The following is a 24,144-nucleotide window of genomic DNA, read 5'->3' as shown; positions in this document are numbered from 1 at the left end:
GACAGGTAGATAGGAAGAGGCGTAAGAGTCAAAGAGAGAAAATGAAAGAGAGAAGAGGGTGAGGAAGCAAGCGACAGAGTAATGCCATAGGGAACACAGTACTGGTGAAGGTGCTAAATTTGAGGTCAGAAGACATGGGTTTGAATCATGGCTCTGCTGAGTATTAACCTGTGAGACCTGGGGCAAATCATTATATCTCCTAGGCCTCACTGTCCTCAGCTATAAGATGAGAAGGTTGTATGAAATGGTTCCTAAGGCCCCTCCCAGCTCTGACATTCTCTATTCTAAGGGCTCTCCTAGATCCGATATTCTCTGTTCTAAGAGCCCTCCCAGCTCTGACATTCTCAATTTTAAGGTCCTTCTCAGCTCTGACATTCTGTTTTCACATTCTACAGGTCATAGTCCCTTCTAGTTCTAGACTGTTCCTAGGCAGACAGAATGGCAGATACAGACTGAGCATTTCCCCTAGAAATAGAGCTTTGCTCTATTTGCCCCTTCTCCTGGCTCTGCCATCTTGGCCTTCTTAGGCCTTGCTCCCATATCTCCCTGATCTCCCTGACCTGGTAGTCTCCTGTTTTCTTTGGTCTCTCTGGTCCAGGTGTCCTCTCCCCAGCTCCCAGCTCTGAGCCCTGAGCTCTCAGTGGCAGGGCCCTGATCCCTCTGGCTGCCTCCCTCCTACAAGGAATCCCCCAAGGGACACCCCTCCTTGGTTCTCACCCAGTCTGCCTGCCGTATTAATTGCTAATCTCTCTCATTTTCTCCCCCTCTATCTGCTTGCCTTGCCTTGTCCTGAGCTCTCGTATTAATCAGAAAGAAGGCCAAATCCAGCATTTGCATGCTTAACCCACCAGGCTCCCCATATCAGTCATGATAAACCACCCCCAGACAGGAATCCATTGCCAAGCAAAGATCCTCAGGGGATGAGGAGCAGGAAAAAAGGGCAGCATGGGAGAGTCAACCTCCCCTCTCTCTTGGTCTGGGAAGCCACGTCATACATGCTAGTAGGTCACCAATACAGGAATCTGTGTCATGAATGTAAATAGTCATGAGTCTGGGAAAGCCCGATGTAGAAGGGTGTTAGAGATCTGAGAAACTGAGTCACACGTGTGTTTGATTTGGAAACCTTGCACATGTACAGATTCCGGATGCAGGAAATGGTCATCATCACCATCCTCATAGCGAGCAGTTACAGAGCACCTACTATGCGCCAGGTACTGTGTTAAACACTTTATGAATATTATCTCATTTGATCCTTGCAACAACCCTGGGAGGTAGATGCTATTACTACTCCATTTTACAGTCAAGGAAACTGAAGCAAACAGAGGTTAAGTGACTTGCCCAGGGTCACAAAGAGGCTAAGTGTCTGAAGTGGGATTTGAACTCAGTTCTTCCTAACTCAAGGCCCAGAGCTCAGTCCACCACACTACCTACCAAGGACACTCAGGTTGCAAATGCCAGCAATGTGACTCAAACCTGGGGCTCCCTGTTCTGTGTTTGGTATTCCTTCCTCTACTGGGAATTCTGGGTTGAGTCTGTGGCATCGGAAGGGTGGGCGTGTCTCACTCCAAAAGTTATTTATATCCTTGATAGGATCAGAAATCTAACCCATAAATACAACCAGCCTGCACCAGCTCGGCCTCAAGTGGGTGGGGTGGGCTAACCTGCTGTAATTAGTGGCAGGTCTGGATTAGAGGCTGTCCCACTCTGTGCCTGGAATGCCTTGTCTTCCCCTCAACCCCTCCAAGGTTGCCTCATCCTTCCAAGGCTCAGTCCCAGCTCCCCTCCCCCAAGAAGCTTTCCCTGGTCATTGACCCCTGACACAGTTAAATGGTGGTGGTGGGTGGGGGGGAGGTTGCTGTCATGGGGTTTAAAGGGACCTTAGAGATTGAGTGTAACTCCCCACCTCCCACCAACCCTCACGTTACAGATGATTGAATTACAGCCAAGAGGTGACTTGTCTAAGGGCAAACAGGTAATTTTTGTTATTATTCAGTCGTTTCAGTGATATCCGACCCTTCATGACTCCGTCTGGGGTTCTCTTGGCACTTGCTATTTCCTTCTCCAGCTCATTTTACCGATGAGGAAACAGGGTGAAGTGACTTGCCCAGGGTCACACAGCTGGTAAGTGTCTGAGGTCGGATTTGAACTCTGGTCTTCCTGACTCCAAGCCCAGCAATCTACCCACTGCACCACCTAGCTCACAGAGGGAATAATAATCAGCAAAGCTGGGATTTGAACCTTGTTCCCCAACTCCCAAATCCAGGGCTTTTCCCCATATCACTATTTATTTCATGTGATTGAGGCATGAGGCCCCAAATGGACCGTGGACCGCTTGGGCATGGAGACAATGGTGTTACTGTGGAAATGGCCCTGAACGTGGAGATGTGGGGCTGGAGGTCAAAGCCTGGATCTCTCGCTTGCTGCCTTTGTGACGTTCTTGACGCCTCGGTTTCCACAAAGCGAAGGGATTGGGCTAAGGTCCTTTCCAGCTTCGGATCTCTGATCTCAGTCATCTTTGTAATCCCTACATGATGAGCGTTCAGTAAAGCACTAATTGGCTGGATTTTAAAGAAATGTTATGTTATTGCCTTCGAGTACAGACATGTTTTATTACTTTGCTGTGAGAGCTGCTTCAACACCTCTGGAAATCTGGGCATGAAATGCCGAAAACGCTGGAAGCTCTGAAGTTAAAATCCCACTTTCTCCTCCCAATCTTGTCTACACTGACCCATGGCTTTAAGCTGTTTGTTTAGGAAACCTGTTTCGTCATCCAGAATGGCAAAGGTTAGTCTCCAGTCTGCAAATTCTGAATTTGTGGGATCCAATAAATGAGGCCTTCCCGTAGTATGGGCTTCCTGTGTTATCCCTTCTTTGCTGAGCTCGAAGTGCTTTCCCCAGGCACCACAAGGAAGCAGAGGTTAGTCCTGTAAAACTGCCTTTATAGTTCTAACCTGGGATTCTAAGAGGGTAAGAAGAACTGAGATTTGGTGATTCCAGGTTCTAAGCAATCAGGATTTTATTCTTTCACATTTCTAGAATTTGATGGTTCTAAGAAACAAAGATTCTGTCTATGATTCTATCCCCCACTAGACCTGGAAAATATGATCTAATATGGGAGTCCCTGCAAGAACCCAGGTCTCCAAGTTCCCACTGGAGACCACACACACACATACACACACACACATACACACAAACACACATATACACACTCAAAAATCTTCGCCCCAAAGGATGCTGCTCTAGGGGAAGATTTTTGGATCCTGGCCAGCCCCTCTCCTCTCCTCCGGGTGGATTTTTCCTCTCTCCCTTGCCTCCACCCAGGAAAAAGTGAGAGAGGCAGAGAAATAAATGTGGGTCTGTTTTCACATGAGAATACCATTCCCCTCCCCCTCCCCTTGCTGCCCACAGCCTCAGTGTCTAATTGACATGAGCAGATGGTATTGTTTGGTGAAAAACTTGAGCAGGAGGGGAAAAAACTCGGCTTTTCAGGAGAATGTAGATTAAAAGTTCACAAAAGGCAGAGCTGAATTTGAGGGTGGGAGAGTGAGGGAAAATACCAAAGGCATCTTGGCAAGGGCTGTGTGGCCTGGGTTGGGAAAGGCCCAAGGGTGCCAGGACTAAAGGCTTCCATGTTTCCATGTCCCCACTGCCACCTAATACCTTCAGGCCTGACAACAGATGCCACAACCTCCAGCAAGGGGCTGGGAACACATTCAGGGGCACAGAGGGGAGTTTCAGTGTGGGACAGAAACTCAAAGACCTCTTCTTCTACTTGACACCCCTCCACACCCTCCAGGATCCAGAGATGCTGGCCTTCTGGCTGTTCCCTTCATCTCCCACCTCCATGCGTTTGCCTAAATGCAATGGCTGTCCCTCATGCCTGAAATGCAGTCCCTCTTCACCTCCACCTCCCAGAACTCTGAGCAACTTCCAAAGCTCAGTTTAAGGGCCATGAGGCCTTTCCTGATCTGTAGCAAACTCCCCATCTCACCCACTGCCTAATTACTTATTGCATTTAAGCTGAACCTGTTTCATCTCTCTAGTAGAGTATAAGGTCCTTGAAGGCAGGAATGGTTTCATTTTTGTCTTTGGGACCCTAATCCCTGGTAGAGAGCCTGGTGTAGAGTAGATATACAACAAATGGCTCTTGAATGGAGTGAAAGGCATAAACTCATAGAATGATAGAACTTGAAAAGACCTTAGAATATGGAATATAAGAACTGGGAGGCTCTTAGAACACAGAATGTCAGAGCTGGGAGAGTCCTTAGAATATAGGATGTCAGAGCTGGGAAGGCCCTTAATACACAGAATGTCAGAGCTGGGAAGGCCCTTAGAACACAGGATGTCAGAGCTGGGAGGGCCCTTAGAACACAGGATGTCAGAGCTGGGAGGCCCCTAGAACACAGGATGTCAGAGCTGGGAGGCCCCTAGAACACAGGATGTCAGAGCTGCAAGGGCCCTTAGAACACAGGATGCCAGAGCTGGGAGGGCCCTTAGAATACAGGATGTCAGAGCTGGGAAGGCCCTTAGAACACAGGATGTCAGAGCTGTGAGGGCCCTGAGAACACAGAACATCAGAGCTGGGCAGAATCTCCAAGGTGATTTCTGACCTCATTTTACAGATGAAGGAAGTGAGGGGCTGAAGCCTTTGATGCTTTGCCCAAGATGTCTGCCAGTAGCCTGAGTGTGATCAGAACCAAGGTTTTCTAATTCCTGGGGAAGGCCCTTTATGCTTTGTGAATCCCATCATTTCACTGTTCCTTGCCTCCTTGAGTTCAACCCACATCTGTGGCCCATTCCTCTGATTGGTTGGTTCCTCATGCCCGGGACAGCTATATTTTCATTCCTCTTTAGGGTTTGCTCCAACTTTCCCAACTTTGTCCACCATACCCCCAAGCAAGAACCTTTGCCACTCCTTACTCTTCAGTTCCTTTTTATATGTTGTCTTCCTCCTGATTGGGGGAAGCTCCTTAATGGCAAGCACTGTCTTTCTTTTTGCGTATAAGCATTTTGCACTTAGGTGACTCACTTGATAGAGCCTACTGGCCTGGAGTCAGGAAGACATATCTTTGTGAGTTCAAATCCAGCCTCAGATACTTACAAATTGTGTAACTCTGGGCAAGTCACTTAACCCTGTTTGCCTCAGTTTCCTCATCTGTAAAATGAGCTGGAGAAGGAAATGGCAAACCATTCCAGTGTCTTTGCTAAGAAAACCCCAAAGGGGGTCATGGAGAGTTGGATTTGATACACAACAATAATAATCTTATTTTCTAGGTTTATATTGGTTTCCCCCAAATAGAACAGAAACTCCTTGAGGGCAGGTACTCATTTATTTTATATCTGTATCTTCAACAGCTAGTACAGTGCCTAGCATTTAATAAGTTCTTAAAAAATGTGGGCTAAATGTTGAAGAACAGTGTCCTATCATGTTGGGAGTTGGGCAGTGGAGTGAGGAAAGGACAGGGGATGGTAAAGGAAAAGAGTTCAGCAGAGAAAGCTGGGCCAGCCCAGGCAAAGATATCAACCTTGGATTCATAGTATGTCAGGGCTTAGAATGTTGAATATCAGAGTTGGGAGGGCCCTTAGAACACAGGGTGTCAGATCTGGGATGGCCCTTAGAACACAGACTGTCAGAGCTGGGAGGGACCTTAGAACACAGGATGTCAGAGCTGGGAGGGTCCTTAGAACACAGGATGTCAGAGCTGGGAGGGCTCTTAGAATACAGAATGTCAGAGCAGAGAGGGGCCTTAGAACACAGGGTGTCAGATCTGGGAGGGCCCTTAGAACACAGAATGTCAGAGCTGGGAGGGCCCTTAGAACACAGGATGTCAGAGCTGGGAGGGCCCTTAAAAGGGGCCTTAAAAGATATAATGGCAGAACTGAGTAGAACTTTGAACACAGAATCCAAGAGTCAGATGGGCCCATAGTTATAGAGGTTGTGGTTAGAAGTGGCTGGATCAGTTCGATCAGGTTAAGAGAGGAGGCTTTTTTCCTGACCTGAAGATCTTTATACCAGGCATGGACACATGAATATCCATCCCCCCCTTTGAGAAGGGTGGTTGCTCCTCTCCTACCTATTTAAGGCTGGGAACAGGACCCTTGCCCTCTGGTTACTTGTTGGCCAGACAGATGATTGATTGAGTCATGGCTATTGTATATCTGACCCTTTAAAGAGACCACATAGCTCTAAGGGTGAGAGAGCCAGTGGGGAAAAACTTGAGAATGGCCAGAGAACAGAGCTTAGGTTTTACCCTCTGAGACCTAACTTGGATGCCTGGGAAGTAGGAATGGAGAGAGAGAGAGAGAGAGAGAGAGAGAGAGAGAGAGAGAGAGAGAGAGAGAGAGAGAGAGAGAGAGAGAAAGAGAGAGAGAGAGAGAGAGAGAGAGAGAGAGAGAGAGGGAGGGAGGGAGAGAGGGAGGGAGGCAGAGAGAGGGAGGGAAAGAGAGGGGAGAGAGAAGGAGAGGGAGGGAGGAGGAAGAGGGAGGGAGGAAGAAAGAGGAGGGGGGAGGGAGAGAGAGTAAAGAGAGAGAGAGAAAAAAAGAGAGAGACAGTGAGAGAGGGAGATAGAGAGACAGAGATAGAGATAGATAGATAGAGACAGAGATAGAGACAGAGATAGAGACAGACAGAAAGAGACAGACAGGGTGCAGAGAAGGAGAGGGGGGAGAAGGAGAAGAAGGGAGGGAGGAAGAAAGAGGAGAGAGGAGGGAGAGAATGTATATGTGTGTGTGTGTGAGAGAGAGAGAGAGAGAGAGAGAGAGAGAGAGAGAGAGAGAAAGAAGAAGAAGAAGAAGAAGAAGAAGAAGGAGGAGGAGGAGGAGGAGGAGGAGGAGGAGGAGGAGGAGGAGGAGGAGGAGAAAGGGAGAGACTTGGATTAACCAGATGGTGCAAAAATCTATCAGAGAGAGGCTAAAGGAGACAAGGGAAGACAATGGGAGGAGGCTCAAGCAAGTAAACAAGGGGGAATAAAGATTAGGAGTCAGAGGCTCTGGTTTCCAATCTGAGCTCTATGTCCTCTCAGCTGTATAAGCTTGGAGAAGTCACTTCTTCCCTTTGGACCTCAGTTTCCTCCCATGTAAAATGAAAGGGTTGGATGAGATGATTTTGAAGGTTCCTTCCTGCTCTAAATCCTATGATCTGATGAGATGACATTAGCCACAGGCCAAAAGAGAGGCTTCCTAGAAGGGAGAAGAAAGGCTTTGGTGGGAACGGGAGAGAGAGATCAGCTGAGGCTCGAACCTGTGCAAAAGCCCTGTGTTCCTACAGCCTGATAAGCTGGGGAAATGAATTCTGATCCCTCCAAAACCCAACCCTGGAAAATTTGCGAGAGAAGGGTCTCCTTTTCAGGCAAATGGGAAATCCTCAGCGCTTCCTCCAGCCGCCCCGGTAATGCCAGGATGTCCCCAATCTGCTTTGAGGGATGGAGAGATTAAGAATAATAAAAAAAATTGCAATAAAATATGTGTGAAGGAGGGGGTAATTGTGGACAAATGCAGCATTCAAATTCATTTTTCAGCTCTTTTACACACCATTTCAATCTTATTTTCTGCTTGTTAATGAGATCTTGTTGCTTGGGCTGGGCAAAGCCTTCCAATATCAGGAAGTAATTGCACATAATTTTCTCTCCTACTAGTGATTTGCATCTGTTTTTTTTTAAATTCTGGGCTCTTTAACACCACCCCCTCCTCTCCTCCCCCCTCCCCAGTTTCCTTATGACAAATCTCTCTCTCCTCCTTCCTACATTTCTCTGGTCCAGCACCACTCGCTTTAAATGCTCATTAAAAACATGGTGTTATCAATAGAAATAAATAAATAACAAACTAAAAGCCAGAGGAGGGAGAGCCAGAGGAAGTCCCCAAGGCCTGGTGGAGAGACACGTCCTTCTTCCCTAGTGTAGGCAGGTAGGAGGCAGTTACCGTCCATTGGGAAGAGAGCGCTGGTGGGAGACTGGAAATCTGTCAGCTCCTAATTCTGCTACTTCCTAGCTGGGTGACCTTAGGCAGGTTACTTTCCCTCTCTGGGCCCCCGTTTCCTCCTCGGGCTTGAATTAGATTATTCCTAAGGCATCCTTCCAGATGGAACATCTTCACAAGACTTCCACCATCCTCAACTGATCTTGTTCGGTACCCTTTGTGCTCGTTGTCTGCATCAATCATTGTGTGTTTGGTGTTCTATGTTTCTGTAGACATGTCCTTTTCCCTACTACTTAGAGGTTAGGAGTTCCTTTGAGACAGAGACCCTTGGCACCTGGCATAGCACATACTCTATACAGAACAGATGATTAACAAATATTCATTGAATGAAAGAATAAATGAATAATAGATCACATTTGTACAATGAAAAGCACTTTCCTTACCAAAAAAAAAAAAAACGTATGAAGTAGGGAATGCATGTATTACCATTTTACAGATGAGAAAACTGAGTCTCAGATGTGAAGTGACTTGTCCTGGATTAGTGGTAAGCCTCAGAACCAGGATTTAAGCCCAGCTCTATTTCAACTCCATTCAATTTAATTCAACAGAAGTTTATTAAGTGCCTACTATGTGCAAGACACTGTGCTGGGTCTACTAGTTCAGAGCCCTTTGTAGTACATTAAGAAGTTTTCTCTCTTTGAAGGAAGGGAGGGAGGGAGGGAAGAAGGAAGGAAGGAAGAAAGGGAAGGAGGGATTGAGGAAGAAAGGAAAGAAGAGAGGGAGGGAGAGAAGAAGAAATGAAGGAAGAGAGGAAGGGAGAGAGGAAGAAAGAGATGGAGGGAGGGAGGGAAGAAAGAAGGAAAGATGGGAAAAAGGAAAGAAGAAAGGAAGAAGAAGGGAATAAAGGAGGTAAGGTAGAAAGGAAGGAAGGTAGGCGGGAGGAAGAATGTCAGAGCTGGGAGGACCCTAAGAACACAGGATGTCAGAGATGGAGAGGTCTTGGAGCATAGACCATCTGAATTAGAAAGGATCTCAGAATTGGACCTAGGTGGAACCTTAGAACATAGACTGGTAGAGTGAGGAGGGACCTTAGAACAGAGAATGTCACAGCTAGTCATCTTTTGGGGATATTGGTTTCCCTTTCTTCTATGTAAGTCTCTGCCCTTGCTATGGTCTCTCTCAGTGGATGCTTCCTGGGGTGCAGTCATGGAAACATCACACATCTTGTCTATCGAGGGGCTGTAGAGTGAAGCAGACGCCAGGAGCAATAAGCCAGTGATGAGATGAATACCTACAGACCTAGCCACCTGCTGTTTGTCTGAAGCTTCCTACTGAGGGCTTCTCCTTTCCCCTGAGAACCACTGACACACTAGTGCTACTGGAGCAAATCCAAACCCCTAGAGAAAAGAAGACTTGGGCAGGGGGTGGGATGGGAAGGGAGAGAATAGGATGGCAAATGCTATTTTCATCACGTGAAGAGTCATTGTGTAGAATTCGGATTAAACACTCTGCTTGGCCACCGAAGGGAAGACCAGCAGCAATGAGGCAGATATGGACCCCATATAAGGGAGAATTCCTTAACAGAGCTGTTCGACAGCAGAAAAGGATGACTCAGGAGATGCTAAGTTCCCCATAACTGGGAGGACTCTAGATAAACAGGCTTTTATTAAAAAACCTATTGTGCTACGTGTAGTAATCATGATGGCTCGCTGTCAAAAATGAACAATTTTATTAAGCACCTTCTGTGTGCTAGATGTAATAATCTTTATGGCTCACTGTCAAAAATGTTACGTAGGCGAATTCTGCTCTTATATGGAGGACAGAAATAGTGGGCCAAGTAATGAGATTGAGAGTTCATGAGCCATCGCTACATAGTCTTAATCATCACATAGAGGACTGAGAGCAAAATATGACTCCCAGCTCCTGGCTGAGAGGTCACAGAGCTGAGAAGAGAACTTAGTGGGCATCCATCATAGGGCCGGGGATCTAGAGTTGGGAAGGAACCTAAGAGTCCAACCTTTTCCTTTTATAGATAACTTGGACCAGGTCACGGAGCTATTGAGTGTCTGAGGCAGAATTTGAACCCAGGCCTTCCTGACTCCTTCCACTACTCTGTCCTGTCTATAGGTGTTGGATGAGGCTCAGATATTCAGATGGGGTCAACGTGATGATTTGTTTTGTTTGACTTGTTACTGGAGGGCAGGGGGGGTCATTTGGTAGGACTGGGATATCAGGCAAGAAAAGATTTTTAATAATGCATCAAAGAAGGGAAAACAAAAGCCATGGTCTTGTAGGCAGTCATCGTGGCATCTCATTTTAGTGCTGATTAACACTTACTAGCTCTGTGACCCTGGCTACCTTTCCAGACCTCGATTTTCTTATCTGGAAAATGGGCATCTTCAAGCTTGTGCTGCTTACTTCACAGGAGTGTTGTAAGGAAGCTGATCTGTGAACTTTCAAGTGCCATAAGCTGGGATAAGGCGGGGGGTCCCACCCCAGGAGGTCTCCAAGCAGAGGCTGGATGACCCCTTGTGGGGTATGTTATAGCGGAGCTTCCTTTGTGCTATGGCTTAGATGAGATGGTCATTGGGGTCCTTTCTCTCAAATTCTGTGATTCCATTATTAAGGGGGCAGGTGGGGGCCTGCTTGCTCCCCTCTTTAGCTTCTGTCAGACAGAGGGTCCCAGCTGGGGCCAAGACTAGAATGGGAGCTCAGATATTGAGAAGAGAAGGATGCTGTCAGCCCCAGGGGTCAGGGGATTAGGCTTGGGACAGCCAGGCATCAGGGGAGTGACTGAGATGGTTCTGGAAGGGGAAAGGACTGACTGGTGGTCAAGGAAGAGAGGTGGTGGACCACAGGTGCAGAATCAGGCATACATCATTGAACACGGCCAGTGGGTTGATTTGTTCTGCCACACTATTCTTTGTTGCAAGGGAGGGTTCTATTGGGAAGAGGGAAAGGGGAGCCAGGAAGTGATTAAAATACTTTTTAAAAGGAGGGGCAAGCATTTATTAAACTCCTACTATGAGCCACACCCTGTTCCAGACATTTTACTTATATCTCATTTGATCTTCCAAACAACACTATCAGGTGGGTGCTATTGTTCTCCCCATTTCACAGATGGGGAAACTGAGGCAGGAAGAGATTATGTGAATTGCCCAGTCTCTGTATGTTTCTGGGGCATCAATAAAACTTTTTTTTAAAGTACAAATGCCATTCTCTCCATTTGCCAGAAGCATCTGGGTGGCACAGTGGATAGAGTCCAGGGCCTGGACTCAGAAAGAACCAAGTTCAAACCCTGGGCAAGTCACTTAACCTCTTTCTGCTCTTTCTGTGGAAACCTCCGTTTCCACATCTGTAACATGGGGATAATAACAGCACCTGCCTCACAGGGTTGCTGTGAGGATTAAGTGAGACAATATTTGTAAAATGTGCTTAGCACAGTAATGCCTGGCACATAGTAGGTGCTTATTCCCTGTCAGAGGGAGGAAACTAAAGAATTTAATCCAAAACTCGCAGCTAATATTTGGCAGAGTTGGGGCTGGAACCTGGGTCTCTTGCCTCTCTCACTCTCCTGCTCATTCTACTGACTCAAATGTTCTAATGTCCCCTTCTAATCACTAAAAAATAAACAAAGACGGACTATGGGTCCAGGCACATCCCAGGTCCTCAGTGATACCAACCTACATTTAACTCTGAAAACTATTCCCACATTCCTTTGCACCCATGATCCTCATGTAACCACGTGAGGTAGCTGGGGGCAACCAGTGGGGCAGGGGGACGGTGGGAAGAACATTGGAGATGAGTCAGAAGACCTGAGTTCAGATTCTGCCTCTGACACCAGGGAGTGAATGCAACCCTAGATGGGTCAATTCACCCCCATGACCTTTGGTATTGTCATCTGTCAAATGAAAGGGCTAATGACTGAACTAGATAGCCTCTGAGGGGTCCTTCCAGTCATCAATCTGATACTGTGATCCCTTGGCCAAGAGCTTCAGAAAAATACTCTTCTCCATGTTGAAGGCTGAATATTGAACACTGAATAGCTTTCCAGGCTTCTTACATATTTCTCCCCTCCACAAACTCAATAATCCAGGTATCCCCTACTTGTTATTCTTTTCACACAACACTCTATTTCCCACCTCCACTCCTTTGCTCAAGCTGGTCCCCATGCCTGTGATGCTGTCTCTTCTCACTTCTGCTTCTTAAGCTTCCTTCAAGACTCCCCTCGATCCTTCTGCAGGAGGCCTTTTGTAGGTCCCCCAACTGCTAGAGCCTTCCTCTCTGAGACTATTTTTCATTATATATTTTTGACCCCATTAGACTATAAGCTCCTTGAGGGTAGGAACTGTTTTCACCTTTCTTGGAATCCTCAGTGTTTAGAACTGTGCCTGGCACACAGTAGGTGCTTAATAAATGCTTATGGACTGACAATCTCTCTGGGGCTCAGTTCTCTCATCTATAAAATGGGGAGAATAATGCTTATGCTCTCAACCTCACAGAATTTTCATGAAGAGAGTGTTTCACAGACCTTAAAACTCAATGGCAGTTTGAAGAAGTCACTTGGTAGTGTGGAAGGAGCTTGGAAACAGGCAGCAAGGGACTGGATGAGAATCAAGGCTGTGCTGCTCCCTAGTCATGTGACCTTGGACAATGTCTTTGGGCCTCAGTCTTTATAAAATAAATGGGTTGATTTTTTTGCAACTTGTGGGTATGGAACATCAAAGAGAATGTCAGGTTCCAAGGATGGATTGTCTGGTTTTGGGGAATCTCTTTGGTTCTCTCTCTTTTTCATTCTTTGTTTTCCAAGGGGTGAATTGCTGTATGGGGGAGGATATGTTTGAAAATGAAAATACTTTTTAAAGTAATGGGATGGAGGGAAGAATCTCAAAGTCTGTTTCAGAGTAAAGGCCATGTCTGTTAATTAAAAGGACCAGGTCTGGGTTTTGATGGAAAAAAAGACAGAGTGGGGCAAACTGGTGGGGCCTGAGCAACAAACCTCTCTCCCCGCCACCCCATCCCATGCCCGATTGGTGTGCCCACTCTGTCATGCTGAGCAAGGAAGAAGGCCTTTTTGCCTTCAGGCAACAAGCAAGGCTGGCTGCAGGACTCTGGCAGAGAGAAGGTCATATCTACTGATAACCTGCCTACCTAATCCCTTTTTCCTTTTGCAAGGCTGAAAAAATACCCTTCCTATAGAATTTCAATTACTAGGATGGAGACTGTTGGGGCTCTGGCCAAGACACCCAATCCAGGGGTAACTGGATAGGGCAACAGACTAGTGGCAAGGACAGATGGCCACTGCTGGACACAGGCTGTGCCCTCCTCCCTTTCACCCCAGCTGAGGGGCAAAGGAATCCCTCCTATTGGGGCATCATCACAGAATCTCTGCCTTGGAAGGACCTCAGGGACCATCTAGCCCAACCCACACCTGAGAGAGGAATCCCTTGGTGACCCCGTGTTGGATAGCCTCATTGCTGAGAAATAATACCTGATAGAAATGTTCCTTTCTGTAATTTGCCCTCTCCCACCCCTCAGCCCTGAGAGCCCTTCAAATACTACTAGAATACAGTGCTAATGTCTCTTTCCCCCAAACAAGCACCTTGAAGTCTTCTTTCTCTAGACTGGATACCCCCTAGATCTTTCTGTCAATGCTTATATACACAACTCCAATGGGCTGGCCACATTGTTTGAATGCCAAATGTACACTTGCCTAAAACACTATTTCATGGAGAACTCACACAGGGCAAGAGCTCACATGGTGGTCAGAAGAAGTGATACAAAGATGCTCTCAAGGTCTCTCTTAAGAACTTTGGAATTGATTGTGTGACATAGGAGATAGTGGCACAGGACCGCTCAGCATGGTGTGCCCACATCAGAGAAGGCACTGTGCTCTGTGAGCAAAGCAGAACTGAAGTAGCCCAAAAGAAATGCAAGATGCTCAAATTTAGAGAGTCCACCCCAAATTTTCAGAATGGACTATGTGCCCAGGACCTGTGGTGGAGCATTTAGCACTCATATTGGTCTGATCGGCCACAGTTGGACATGCTGTACCTTGACTCTAACTGGTCCTCTTTGAGAATGAAGGACAATAATAACGCATGGTGTCTGGTGCTTCCACTATCCTGGTCACCTCCCTCTGGATTCACTCCAAACTGTCAATGTCTTTTATAAGATGTAGCTCATTCCCACTAATGAGAAAACAAGTTGGAGCTGATGCTGGATCAAAAAGAAGGGATGGATCTGGGCATGATGGTGCACATCTATAGTCCCAGCTAACAGGGAGGTTGACACTGGCAGGTCTTCTGAGCTTGGGAGTTCTGTGCCTGAGTGGGCTATGCCACTGGATGTCTGTACTTGTTATTTAGCTCAAACATTAGTTGAGCATCTGCTGGGCACAAAGTGCTGAAAACTCCATACACATTTAGTAAGTGCCTTCTGGATACAGAAGTGCCTTCAGTGCACTTATAATAAGGATACACAGATTTTTTTAAGATGAGAAGGTTTCTGCCCTCAAGGAACTTACAATCCACTTTTCTTTTCTTTTTTCAATTGGATCTATGATTTCCTTGGTGTAAAGGGCTGCTGGTATGGAAACTCCCTCTATCAATGCAGATCAGTACCTGTTCCGTAACTTACAGTCTTAGAGATCTGACCAGAGTCACACAACCAGTATATGTCAGAGGCAGGATTTGAACCCAGGACAGCTTTCTATCAACTTGATCACATTACCGCTCTTTAACATTCTACTACTGTTAAAAATTTGATTGCCTTAGTATCCGTTCTCACCAGACAACTCTGGGAATCTGGCCTACAGGATATCTGATGGGACGTGTTTCTTGGCTTTTTTTTTACTTTGGTGAAATAGCAAATTATAAACTGATGGGAGCAGAAGAAATGGAACAACGGAAAGGACACTGGTTCTGGAGTCAGAGGACTTGTGTTCGAATCCCACATCTGACACTTACTGCCTAAATAGCCTCTGGCTATTTATATAATATACAATAAATTTATATAATATAATAATTATATACTATATAGTAAATAATATATAATAAATTTATATAATAACTTCTATTTATATAATAACCTCTCTGGTCCTCAGTTTCCACATCTGTAAAATGAGGGACTTGCCCAGGATCTTTGAACCCAGATCTTCCTGACTCTAGGCCAAGCATTCCCTTTACTATACCATAAGCTGCCTCAAAATTCCAGTCACCTGGTTCACTGTTTATTCCCTCCTTATACCAAGGGCCCTCCCAGCTCTGACATTCTGTGTTCTAAGGGCCCTCCCAGCTCTGACATTGTGTCTTCTAAAGGCCATCCTAGCTCTGACATTCTGTGTTCTAAGGGCCCTCTTAACCCTTATATATGTTTTAAGGTCTCTTCCAGCCCTGACATTCTGTGTTCTAAGGGCCCTCCCAGCTCTGACATTTTGTGTTCTAAGGCCTCTCCTAGCTCTGACATTCTGTGTTCTGAGGCCTCTCCCAGCTCTGACATTGTGTCTCCTAAGGGTCCCCTCAGCTCTGACATTGTGTCTTCTAAAGGCCATCCTAGCTCTGACATTCTGTGTCCTAAGGGCCCTCCCAGCTCTGACATCCTGTGTTCTAAGGGCCCTCACAGCTCCTAAATTCTCTATTCTAAGGCCCTCCTAGCTCTGAAATTCTATGTTCCAAGGGCTTCCCCATTCCTCTCAGATGAAACATACCTCATTGATACCTCCTACATACTCACTTCTTTCAACAAACATTGTCTAGACCACTAACAGTCTCCTATAAGAAGTACAACCAATCTCCCCCAGCCCCCTCCAACTCCTGGGCCTCTATAGCCTGCTCTCACCCATCCTTATTGGAGTTTCTGTTGTGTCTATCTACCTACTTCTAAAGGTTAACTCAGCTGGTTAGCCATCAGGTCTAATGAGCCCAAGGTCACGGGTTCAGTTCCCACTGGGGCCAATTAGCTTTCATCAGAAAAGCTTAACTCTACAGGCTATACCCCCTAATGTAAACTTTGAGTCTTGGGGTGAGAGGGTGTGACTGGCTTGGGGCAGCCTGGGCATCCCCACTGGCCAGATGTCAAATCAAAGCACAGGCCCTGTAGCTGCCATGCTAAAAGTATCGTTTCTGGATATAAAGGATGGCACAGGAATAAGGACTCATTACTCTAGACAAAAACCATGAAATTATGTTCCTGAGAATGTTTAGAATATCACAATCAGGAAATCTGAAGCCTACTAAATTATAATCATTTGGCACTAACCAAAAAAATTTCAATATAACTTTGGAAGTCCCATTTTTAGGGAACTCATGTACCATGCTTTTTGCATTTTTCTTTTGCTTACATGGAAATAAGTTCACATCTTGACCTCTAATCAGTTAATATTAAGGACAGGAGACTCGGGAGCATAGTGGATGATAGGGAAAAATCATGCTAGAGTTATGTATGAAATACTGAGAGTAGTACTTTTTGTTGTAACCCAGAGTTGGAATCTAAGGGGGTGGCTGAAGAGTAGCTGAACAAATTACATTATATGGGTATGGTGGAATACTGTGGTGTTATAAGAAATGATGAATGGAATGGCTTCAGAGAAACTTGGTAAGACTTATATGAACTGATGCAGAGAGAAGTGAGCAAGACCAGGAGAACAATGAACGCGATAACAACATTGTAAAGACAAACAACTTTGAAAGACTTAAGAACTGTGATCGATTCAATCAATAGCCAACCACAATTCCAGAGGACTGATGATAAAGTATGCCACCCACCTCCTGTCAGAGAGGTGATGGACTATAGGGGTAGAATCTGACATACATTTTCAGACACAACTAATATGTGAATTTACTTATACTTAATTGTTACATGGTACACTTTTATTTCATGGGGGTGAGGAGGGTAGGGTGGTAGTGATGGCAAAAAAAAGAGCAAAAAAGGAAGCATCAATGAAACTATTCAAAATACACAGAAAAGAGAAAAGGAAGGAGTTCAGGAGGGGACATAGACTAGGAGGGCAGCATTATTGGAAATATTGGGTTAAATTTAATATATACTTAAAATCAAGCTGTCATAGAGATTCATGATGTCACAGTCTTCTTTTATTGTTCTTTATGTACAGAAATGTTCATATTTATTGATATTTGTGAAGTCCAAAATAAATAAAAGAAAATGTATGGGGAAAATGCCTTGGATACTCAAGAAGTGACTATGGTAACCCAATATGGGCCTGGAAGTTCCTTCAAAGCCATCTATAACAACTTCTCCCTCCCACCATCTAAAGCAATCCTAACATGTGGCTAGGACAGGTCATCCTCCAGACTCCAAGGTCCCTTGTAGTTCTCACCACCCCCTCCCCGATTCATTCAGGCAACCAATCACCATTCTCAATGGTGTTTGATTCCAAAAGGCAACATTAGGACAAAGCTCCAGTTTTATGGACCCCTGTTTTATTGTCCCTTGGACAATGGGATGCCCTGCACCACACCTATTTGCTACTAGTAGACCACTACTATTGGGTCAGGGGAAGGGGGATAAGTATAGAAGGTTCTAGTCCCAGACCCCAACCACATGTAATATCCTATGAACAACATAGAGACTGCTCCATTAGCCGATGAAATGTCTTCATTAGGCCTTCTTTTCATTGGCTGACTATTTAGGAGGTGAAACAGAGCTGGAAAAGATGAAACTGGCCTTTTGATAAGGGCTGTGTGAGCAGGCTGGGCAAGAGGAATGTTATTAATCGGGTGGGGTCTGCCCTTTGGCTCCTGACAAGGCCTAGATTCAATTCATTCAATCAATGTTTGCTGCTTGGCACCTGGCTGACAGGAAGCACCATCTATTATAGAAACTCTCTCTCCACGTGTCCAAGAGAAGCTAAATGGAGACCAGGAGACAGTTGTTAACAACACAATTAGATATAACCCATTGTGAAGGTCAAGGTAACATTGAATGCTACAGGTGTAGGGACACATGGCCTTCATTTCCTGAAGTTCAGATGGATATTGCACAAGGACCTTATGCTTCTGGGGAGAGCCTGCCCACCTCTATGCTCCCATAAGACCTTTGAATAGGGAGGGAGGTAGAGAACAAGCTTGTATGTAGTACCTACTATGTACCAGGCATTGTGCTAAGCTCTTTCCACAAATATTATCTCATTTGATTTTCACAATAACTCTGGGAGGTTGGCGCTACTATTATCCCCATTTTGCAGATGGAGAAACTGAGGCAAACAGAGGTTAAGTAACTTGCCCAGGTTCACCCAGCTAGTTGTTTTCACCAGTCAACAGCACTCCTGTCTCCTTAGGAGGTGCTTCTGACCAATTGTGCTGTCCAAGTGTGGTGTCTTCCTTTCTAGATGGAACAAAGGTCGCAATGTGGGAGTGACGGTGTATGGGTACATACCTGGGGAGATAGCCCACTGCTGACTGCGTTCATGTGGTTGGTGGGGGCCGCCGGGTTCATGAAGCTGTCCGAGTAGCTGGAGAAGCTGTGGCGGGCCCCATAGGCAGAGCTGGTGTCAGCAGCTGCAGCAGCTGCGGCCAGTCCCCCCTGGTGCATGGTGGAGGGCGGGAGCGGCTGGGGCCGGTGCACTGTGCTTCCCCCATCTGCCAAGAGACCAGGAAGATGCCTTAGAATTATAGGATCAAAGAATGTGAGGAGGGGAAGAGTTCTTGGAGAGTAGAATGCTAGAGCTGGGAGGGATCTTAGAATAGGGAATGACAGAAAATAGAATGTTAGAACAAAGAATGTTGGAATTTGAAGGGCCCTTAGAGTTGGGAGAGCCCTTAGAACCCAGAATGTCAGGGCTGGGAGGGCCCTTAGAACACAGGATGTCAGAGCTGGGAGGGCCCTTAGAACACAGGATGTCAGAGCTGGGAGGGCCTTTAGAACATGGAATATTAGAGCTGGGAGGGCCCTTAGAACCCAGAAAGTCAGGGCTGGGAGGGCCCTTAGAACATAGGATGTCCAGGCTGGGAGGGCCCATAGAACACAGAAAGTCAGAGTAGGGAAGGCCCTTAGAACCCAGAATGTCAGGGCTGGGAGGGCCCTTAGAACACAGGATGTCAGAGCTGGGAGGGCCCTTAGAACACAGGATGTCAGAGCTGGGAGGGCCTTTAGAACATGGAATATTAGAGCTGGGAGGGCCCTTAGAACCCAGAAAGTCAGAGTAGGGAAGGCCCTTAGAACACAGAATGTCAGGGCTGGGAGTGATCAAAGAACACAGGGTTTTAAAGAAAGAAAGTCTCTTAAAGATAATCTACTTCAACTGCTTTATAATGAAGAAAATTAAGTCCATGGAGGGTCAGTAAGTTATCCAAGGTAATAGAACACAGAACACACAGTAGAGCTGGGATTCAAACCCTGGCCTTCTAACTCCAATGCAGTAGAGCCCCAGCTATGGAAGAGGAGCCCCACTTCCCCAAGCAGGCCAAACAAATCCTCATGAATCCAAAGCCACTGAGTGGATGAAATCCTCATCGAGATCCCAACCAAAGTGGATTTAGTAAGCCCGAAACCTTTTTCTTGCACCTGCTATAGATTTGGGACTAAATAGTGCAGACAACTTATCCCAGCCTTCCCATTCCTGCTCCCCTCCTCTAGGATGGGCCCAAGCTGTGTCTGTCCACAATGCCAAATTCCCAGATGAGAAATGTTTCCATCAGTTCCCCAGAGGGTTGGTCTGCTCTCTGCCAAAGAGCTAGATGCCCTGGAAACATCTGGAGGCTGGGCCAGGCCTTTAGCAGTTCTTCCTCAGCGTGATTTGGCCCTGTGTGGCCACAGCTGCTGTCTGACATCATGGTTCCGGGACAGGATCTGCACCAGCAGGTGCTGTTTCCTGGGGGATCTTAGAGAGGGGGAGGAGGAGCACACGAAGAAGGCCAGAGGAAGAAGAGGGGCAAAGGGAGTACTTAACAACTCCTGGGCCCTGGCTCACCTTGGGAAATGGTGGTGCTGGGGTAGGTGGAGTCCGGCAGTTGATATGGCGGGATCGTAGGCATGCCTGTAGGTGGGAAGCCTCCCGGGAGAAGGTGGTTGAATGCTGCAAGCTGATTGGCGCCAGCCTGCTTACGCCACCGTGCCCTGCGGTTACTGAACCACACCTGGGAGGGAGAGAAGGGACAGAGGAGTGAATGGAGGGGGAGAAGTGAGCATTGAGGAACCCTATCCCATGTCCACCTCCCCAATCCAGAGGTGCTTTGTCAGTATCCCAGATACACAGTCAACATCAGTTGGCAACCAAAGCAAAGCATCCAGCTTTCCTTGCTGGCCATCCTGGAGCTGTGTGACTCTCCCTCCTGCATGGTTATGCTCACATCAGTCAATCATGCAGCAAGCATTTATTAAGCATTCACTGTGTGTTAGGCACGGAGCATGTGAAAACAGATATGAATCAGTCCTTGCCTTCAAGGAGTTTTCATTCTATCAGGCAAGATGGCACTCACACAGACAGGTATACATCAAATTTACATTATATAGGCAAGGTAGTTTTGGCCAGAAGATGCTAGAATCTGGAGCAAGCAGGAAAGGCACCAGGAAGGAAGTAGCATTTGAAATGAACTTTGAAGATGAAGTATGGGAAGGGAAGGGAAAGAGAGGGAGGGGGAGAGAGAGAGAGAGAGAGAGAGAGAGAGAGAGAGAGAGAGAGAGATATGGAAGGAGGGATGAAGAGAGGGATAGAGAAGGAAGAGAGATAGAAAGGGAGAGAGAAAAGAGAGAAAAGGAAGAGAGAGATGAAAGGAGAGAGACACACAGAGAGGTAAAAAAAGAGAGTAAGAAAGAAGAGAGAGAAACGGAGAGGGAAAAGAGGGAAAGAGAGAGAAAGGGAGAGGGAAAATAGAGAATGAGAAGAGAGAGAAAAGGAGAGTGAAAAGAGAGAGAGAGGAAGAGAGGGAAAGAAAGACAAGAGATGAATGGAGAGAAAGGGAAAGAGAAAAAAGGAGAAAGGAGAGAGAAAGGGAAAGAGAAAAAAGAGAAAAGATGAGAGAAAGACAGGGAAAGAGAATGAGAGAAGAGAAGGAAGAGAAAGGGAGAGAGAGAAGAGAGATAAAGGAGGGAGAGGAGAGAACACAAGAGGAGAGAAGGAGAGAGGGAATGAGAGGAGAAAGAGAGAAAGAAAGAGAGAGGAATAGAAGGAGAGAGAAAGAAGAGTGGAGAGAGAGAAGGAGGGAGGGATAAAGGGAGAGGGAGAGAGGAGGAAGAGAGAAAGGAAAGAGAAGAGAGGAGAGAGAGAGAGGCATGAGAGAGAGCCAGTGGTGCTGGGAGATGGAAAGTCATGTAAGGGAGAGCAGGGTTGATCAATCAGTTGATGTATCAGCGTCTGGAAGCTCACTGGTGCTTCTGCAGTACTTGTTGGTTGGTTGAGGACTAAGATGGCCAGTCTGACTGGACCAAAGAGAGCAGGAAGGGGGGTGATGTGTTCTAAGCCTGGAAAGGTAGGCCAGAGCCAAGTTATGAATGGCTGGCTATAAAGCGCTTTACATCTATTATTTTATTTCTAGGACCATAGAATTTGGATATGGAATAGCTCTTGAAGATAATTTCACCCTTTTCTCATTTTATAGGTAAGAAAACTGAACCGCCAGGAGGAGAAGTAATCTGCCTGTCATCACACATTTACTCAAATAGCAGAAGCCAGGCTGGAGCCCAGGTACCCTGACTCTACATCCTATCTTGTGAGTTAGGTGGTGGGAATATCATCATCCCCATTTTAAAGAGGAGGACCATGAAGGCCAGAGAGGTCCCCCAGCTGGCTAGGAGCAGAGCCAATCCTTGAATCCAGTGCTTCAGGCTTCAGATTAATAGCTCCTTCCCAGGCCCCATGTTGGGTAGCTTCCCTCCCCTCCCCCCTCAGTCTCCATCATAACAAGAAAATTGCTTTGGGGAATATGCTTCACTCCTAATTGTGGTGGCTTGTGAAGAGGACCGGTTGGTTCAAGGTGACCCACCTATGCCAATGAAAAAGATTAACCAGATCTCTTGTGCAATAACTGGGCCAGGAAGAAGTATTGGCGGAGAAGCAGAGGACAAGGACAAGACCAAGAAGCCAGGTCAAAGTCATAGTATGAGAAGGTCAGAGCTGGGAGGGCCTTTAGAACACAGCATGTCAGAGCTGGGAGGGCCCTTGGAACACAGGATGTCAGGGCTGGGAGGGCCCTTAGAACACAGGATGTCAGGGCTGGGAGGGCCCTTAGAACACAGGATGTCAGAGCTAGGAGGGCCCTTAGAACAGAGAATATCAGAACTGGGAGAAGGCTTAGAACACAGGATGTCAGAGCTGGGAGGGCCCTTAGAACATAGGATGTCAGAGCTAGGAAGAGCCTTAGAACACATAATGTCAAAGGTGGGAAGGCCTCAGAACACAGGATGTCAGAGCTGGGAGGGCTCTTAGAACACAGAATGCCAGAGCTGGGAAGGCACTTAGAACACAGGAAGCAGAGGAAAGGAAAAGGCCAAGAAGCAAGGTCAAAGTCATAGTGTGAGAATGTCAGAGCTGGGAGGGCCCTTAGAACACAGAATGGATCTATTAGCCTCTAGGATTCCTTCCATTTCTAAATCTATAAACCTATGACCCTTTGCCAAACCTGGAAAGAATCTCAGAACAGTGTGTTGGAGCTGGAAGGAACTTTTGGAATCATCTAGATTTCCTCTCATCCCCTTCCTCCCTGGGAGGGCCTTTCGTCACACAGCTAGTAAGTGACCGAGCCAATACTGGACCCAAAGTCTTTAAGCCCTGTGCCCTCTGTGCTCTAGAGTGGGAGTGCTCTAGAGGGGAAACCTTCCCCTGAGGGTCGGCCACCTGTCTGGGACTAACTCTGCCCAGGAAATCCTGCCTGGAGGTAAGGGCTTGTAGCAAGTGGCTGTAGCATCCTAGCTTTAGAGTGGATGTCTAGTTTAACCCCCTTCATTTTACAGATGAGAAAACCGAAGCTCAGTTAAGTGACCCCCTCAATATCACACAGCTAGTCAGGGATCCCAAAGTAACCCAGCTGTCCCCTCCATGCTCACATTCTGTGATAGAAGGCATGAGGGACTTAGTTCCCTCCACTGGGTGGGGAAACCCCTTCCTGCCCTATGCCCCTCATCCACCCCCTCGGCCCTCAGTTTAGGGGTCCTCACTGATCCCCAGTATTTGTTCTACTCTCCCTTGTGGAGGGTGGGGGGGAGCAGGATAAGCTTTCAAGCCAGACGAGAGAGCAGCTGCTGTGTTTGTCCAGGGCAGAGAGGCCTGATTAGGTTTCACATCCAAGGCAAAGGATAGCGGGGGCCAGCTCCAGAGTGCAAGCCAGGCAGTCGGGGGCCATGCTCTCCCCTCCCCCACCTTCCCGCGGCCCTGGAGGCCCCTCAGAATGGTGGTGGGGGGGGATAAAGGGGGGAATTGTGTTGGACCAGCAGTGCCCGGGGAAAGACCAGGGTAGCACCTGCACCCAGCATCACTGGCTAGCCTGAGATTCTAACTGAGCCATGGACTGCAGCCCTGGCCAGGGCCTCTGCTTCTCCATATGAAAAATGGGCAGAACCTCACCCTGTCTCCCCCAAGAGAGGGTAAAGAGAACTGGGATCATTTCACCTTAGGCCTGATAAGAATTTTCCCCTTTGCATCAATAAATACTTCAGGTGCTGTTCAGGAGCCTACTGCTGTGCTCCATTCTCCATGAAGCTTTTCCTACTTTCCTAGTCTGGAAGGGATTTCTTCCTTATTGGATCTCAAAGCACTTATCATTCATGTGTATATACATACATGTGTATACACACATGTATGTATATGTATGCATGTGTGTATATACACACATACACACATATATTTGTCTTATTGTCCTCCTTTCCTTTTCCTTTCTCTGTCTCTTCTTTGTCTCTTCCCCTCTCTGTCTCTCTTTTTCTTTCTTGTCTCTCTCTTCTTCTCTCTCTCTCTTCCTTTCCCTCTCTTTCCCTCTCTTTCCCCCTTTCTGTCTCCCTTTCTGTCTTTCTCTCTGTCCCTGTCTTTCTCTATATCTCTCTCTTTTTGTCTCTCTACCTGTCTCTCACTCTCTCTGTCTCTATCTATCTCCCTTTCTCTCTCTTCCTCTCTATCTCTGTCTCTCTCATACACACACACACACACACACACACACACACACACACACACACACATACATACACACCCCACTCGTACTAGAGGCCCAACATGGTACCATGGACAGCGTATTGGGGCAAGAAGACCTGAGTTCCAATCAAATCCTGTTTCTAGCATTTCCTATC

At 46.8% G+C, this 24,144-nt stretch overlaps 1 protein-coding gene across 3 annotated transcripts in view; it reads right to left on the bottom strand.

Moving 5' to 3' along the window:
* PAX7 (paired box 7) overlaps positions 1–24,144 on the bottom strand; it is a 148,154-nt gene that overhangs the window by 40,749 nt on the left and 83,261 nt on the right. For 2 of the 3 annotated variants that reach the window (XM_036746943.1, XM_036746944.1), the window contains exons 6-7: positions 19,844–20,009; positions 18,310–18,512 (exon numbers count right to left, since the gene is read on the bottom strand). In XM_036746943.1, the coding sequence (XP_036602838.1) occupies positions 18,310–18,512; positions 19,844–20,009 (369 nt within the window). Of the gene's footprint in view, positions 1–7,995; positions 8,034–18,309; positions 18,513–19,843; positions 20,010–24,144 lie in introns of all 3 variants that reach the window. The other variant, XM_036746942.1, reaches the window with a different exon arrangement.

This window comes from Trichosurus vulpecula, chromosome 2 (genome assembly GCF_011100635.1).
Source record: "Trichosurus vulpecula isolate mTriVul1 chromosome 2, mTriVul1.pri, whole genome shotgun sequence".
Classification (NCBI taxonomy): Eukaryota; Metazoa; Chordata; class Mammalia; order Diprotodontia; family Phalangeridae; genus Trichosurus; species Trichosurus vulpecula.
Note: the sequence above shows the minus strand (reverse complement) of the source record. Positions and strands in the feature narration are given on the sequence as shown.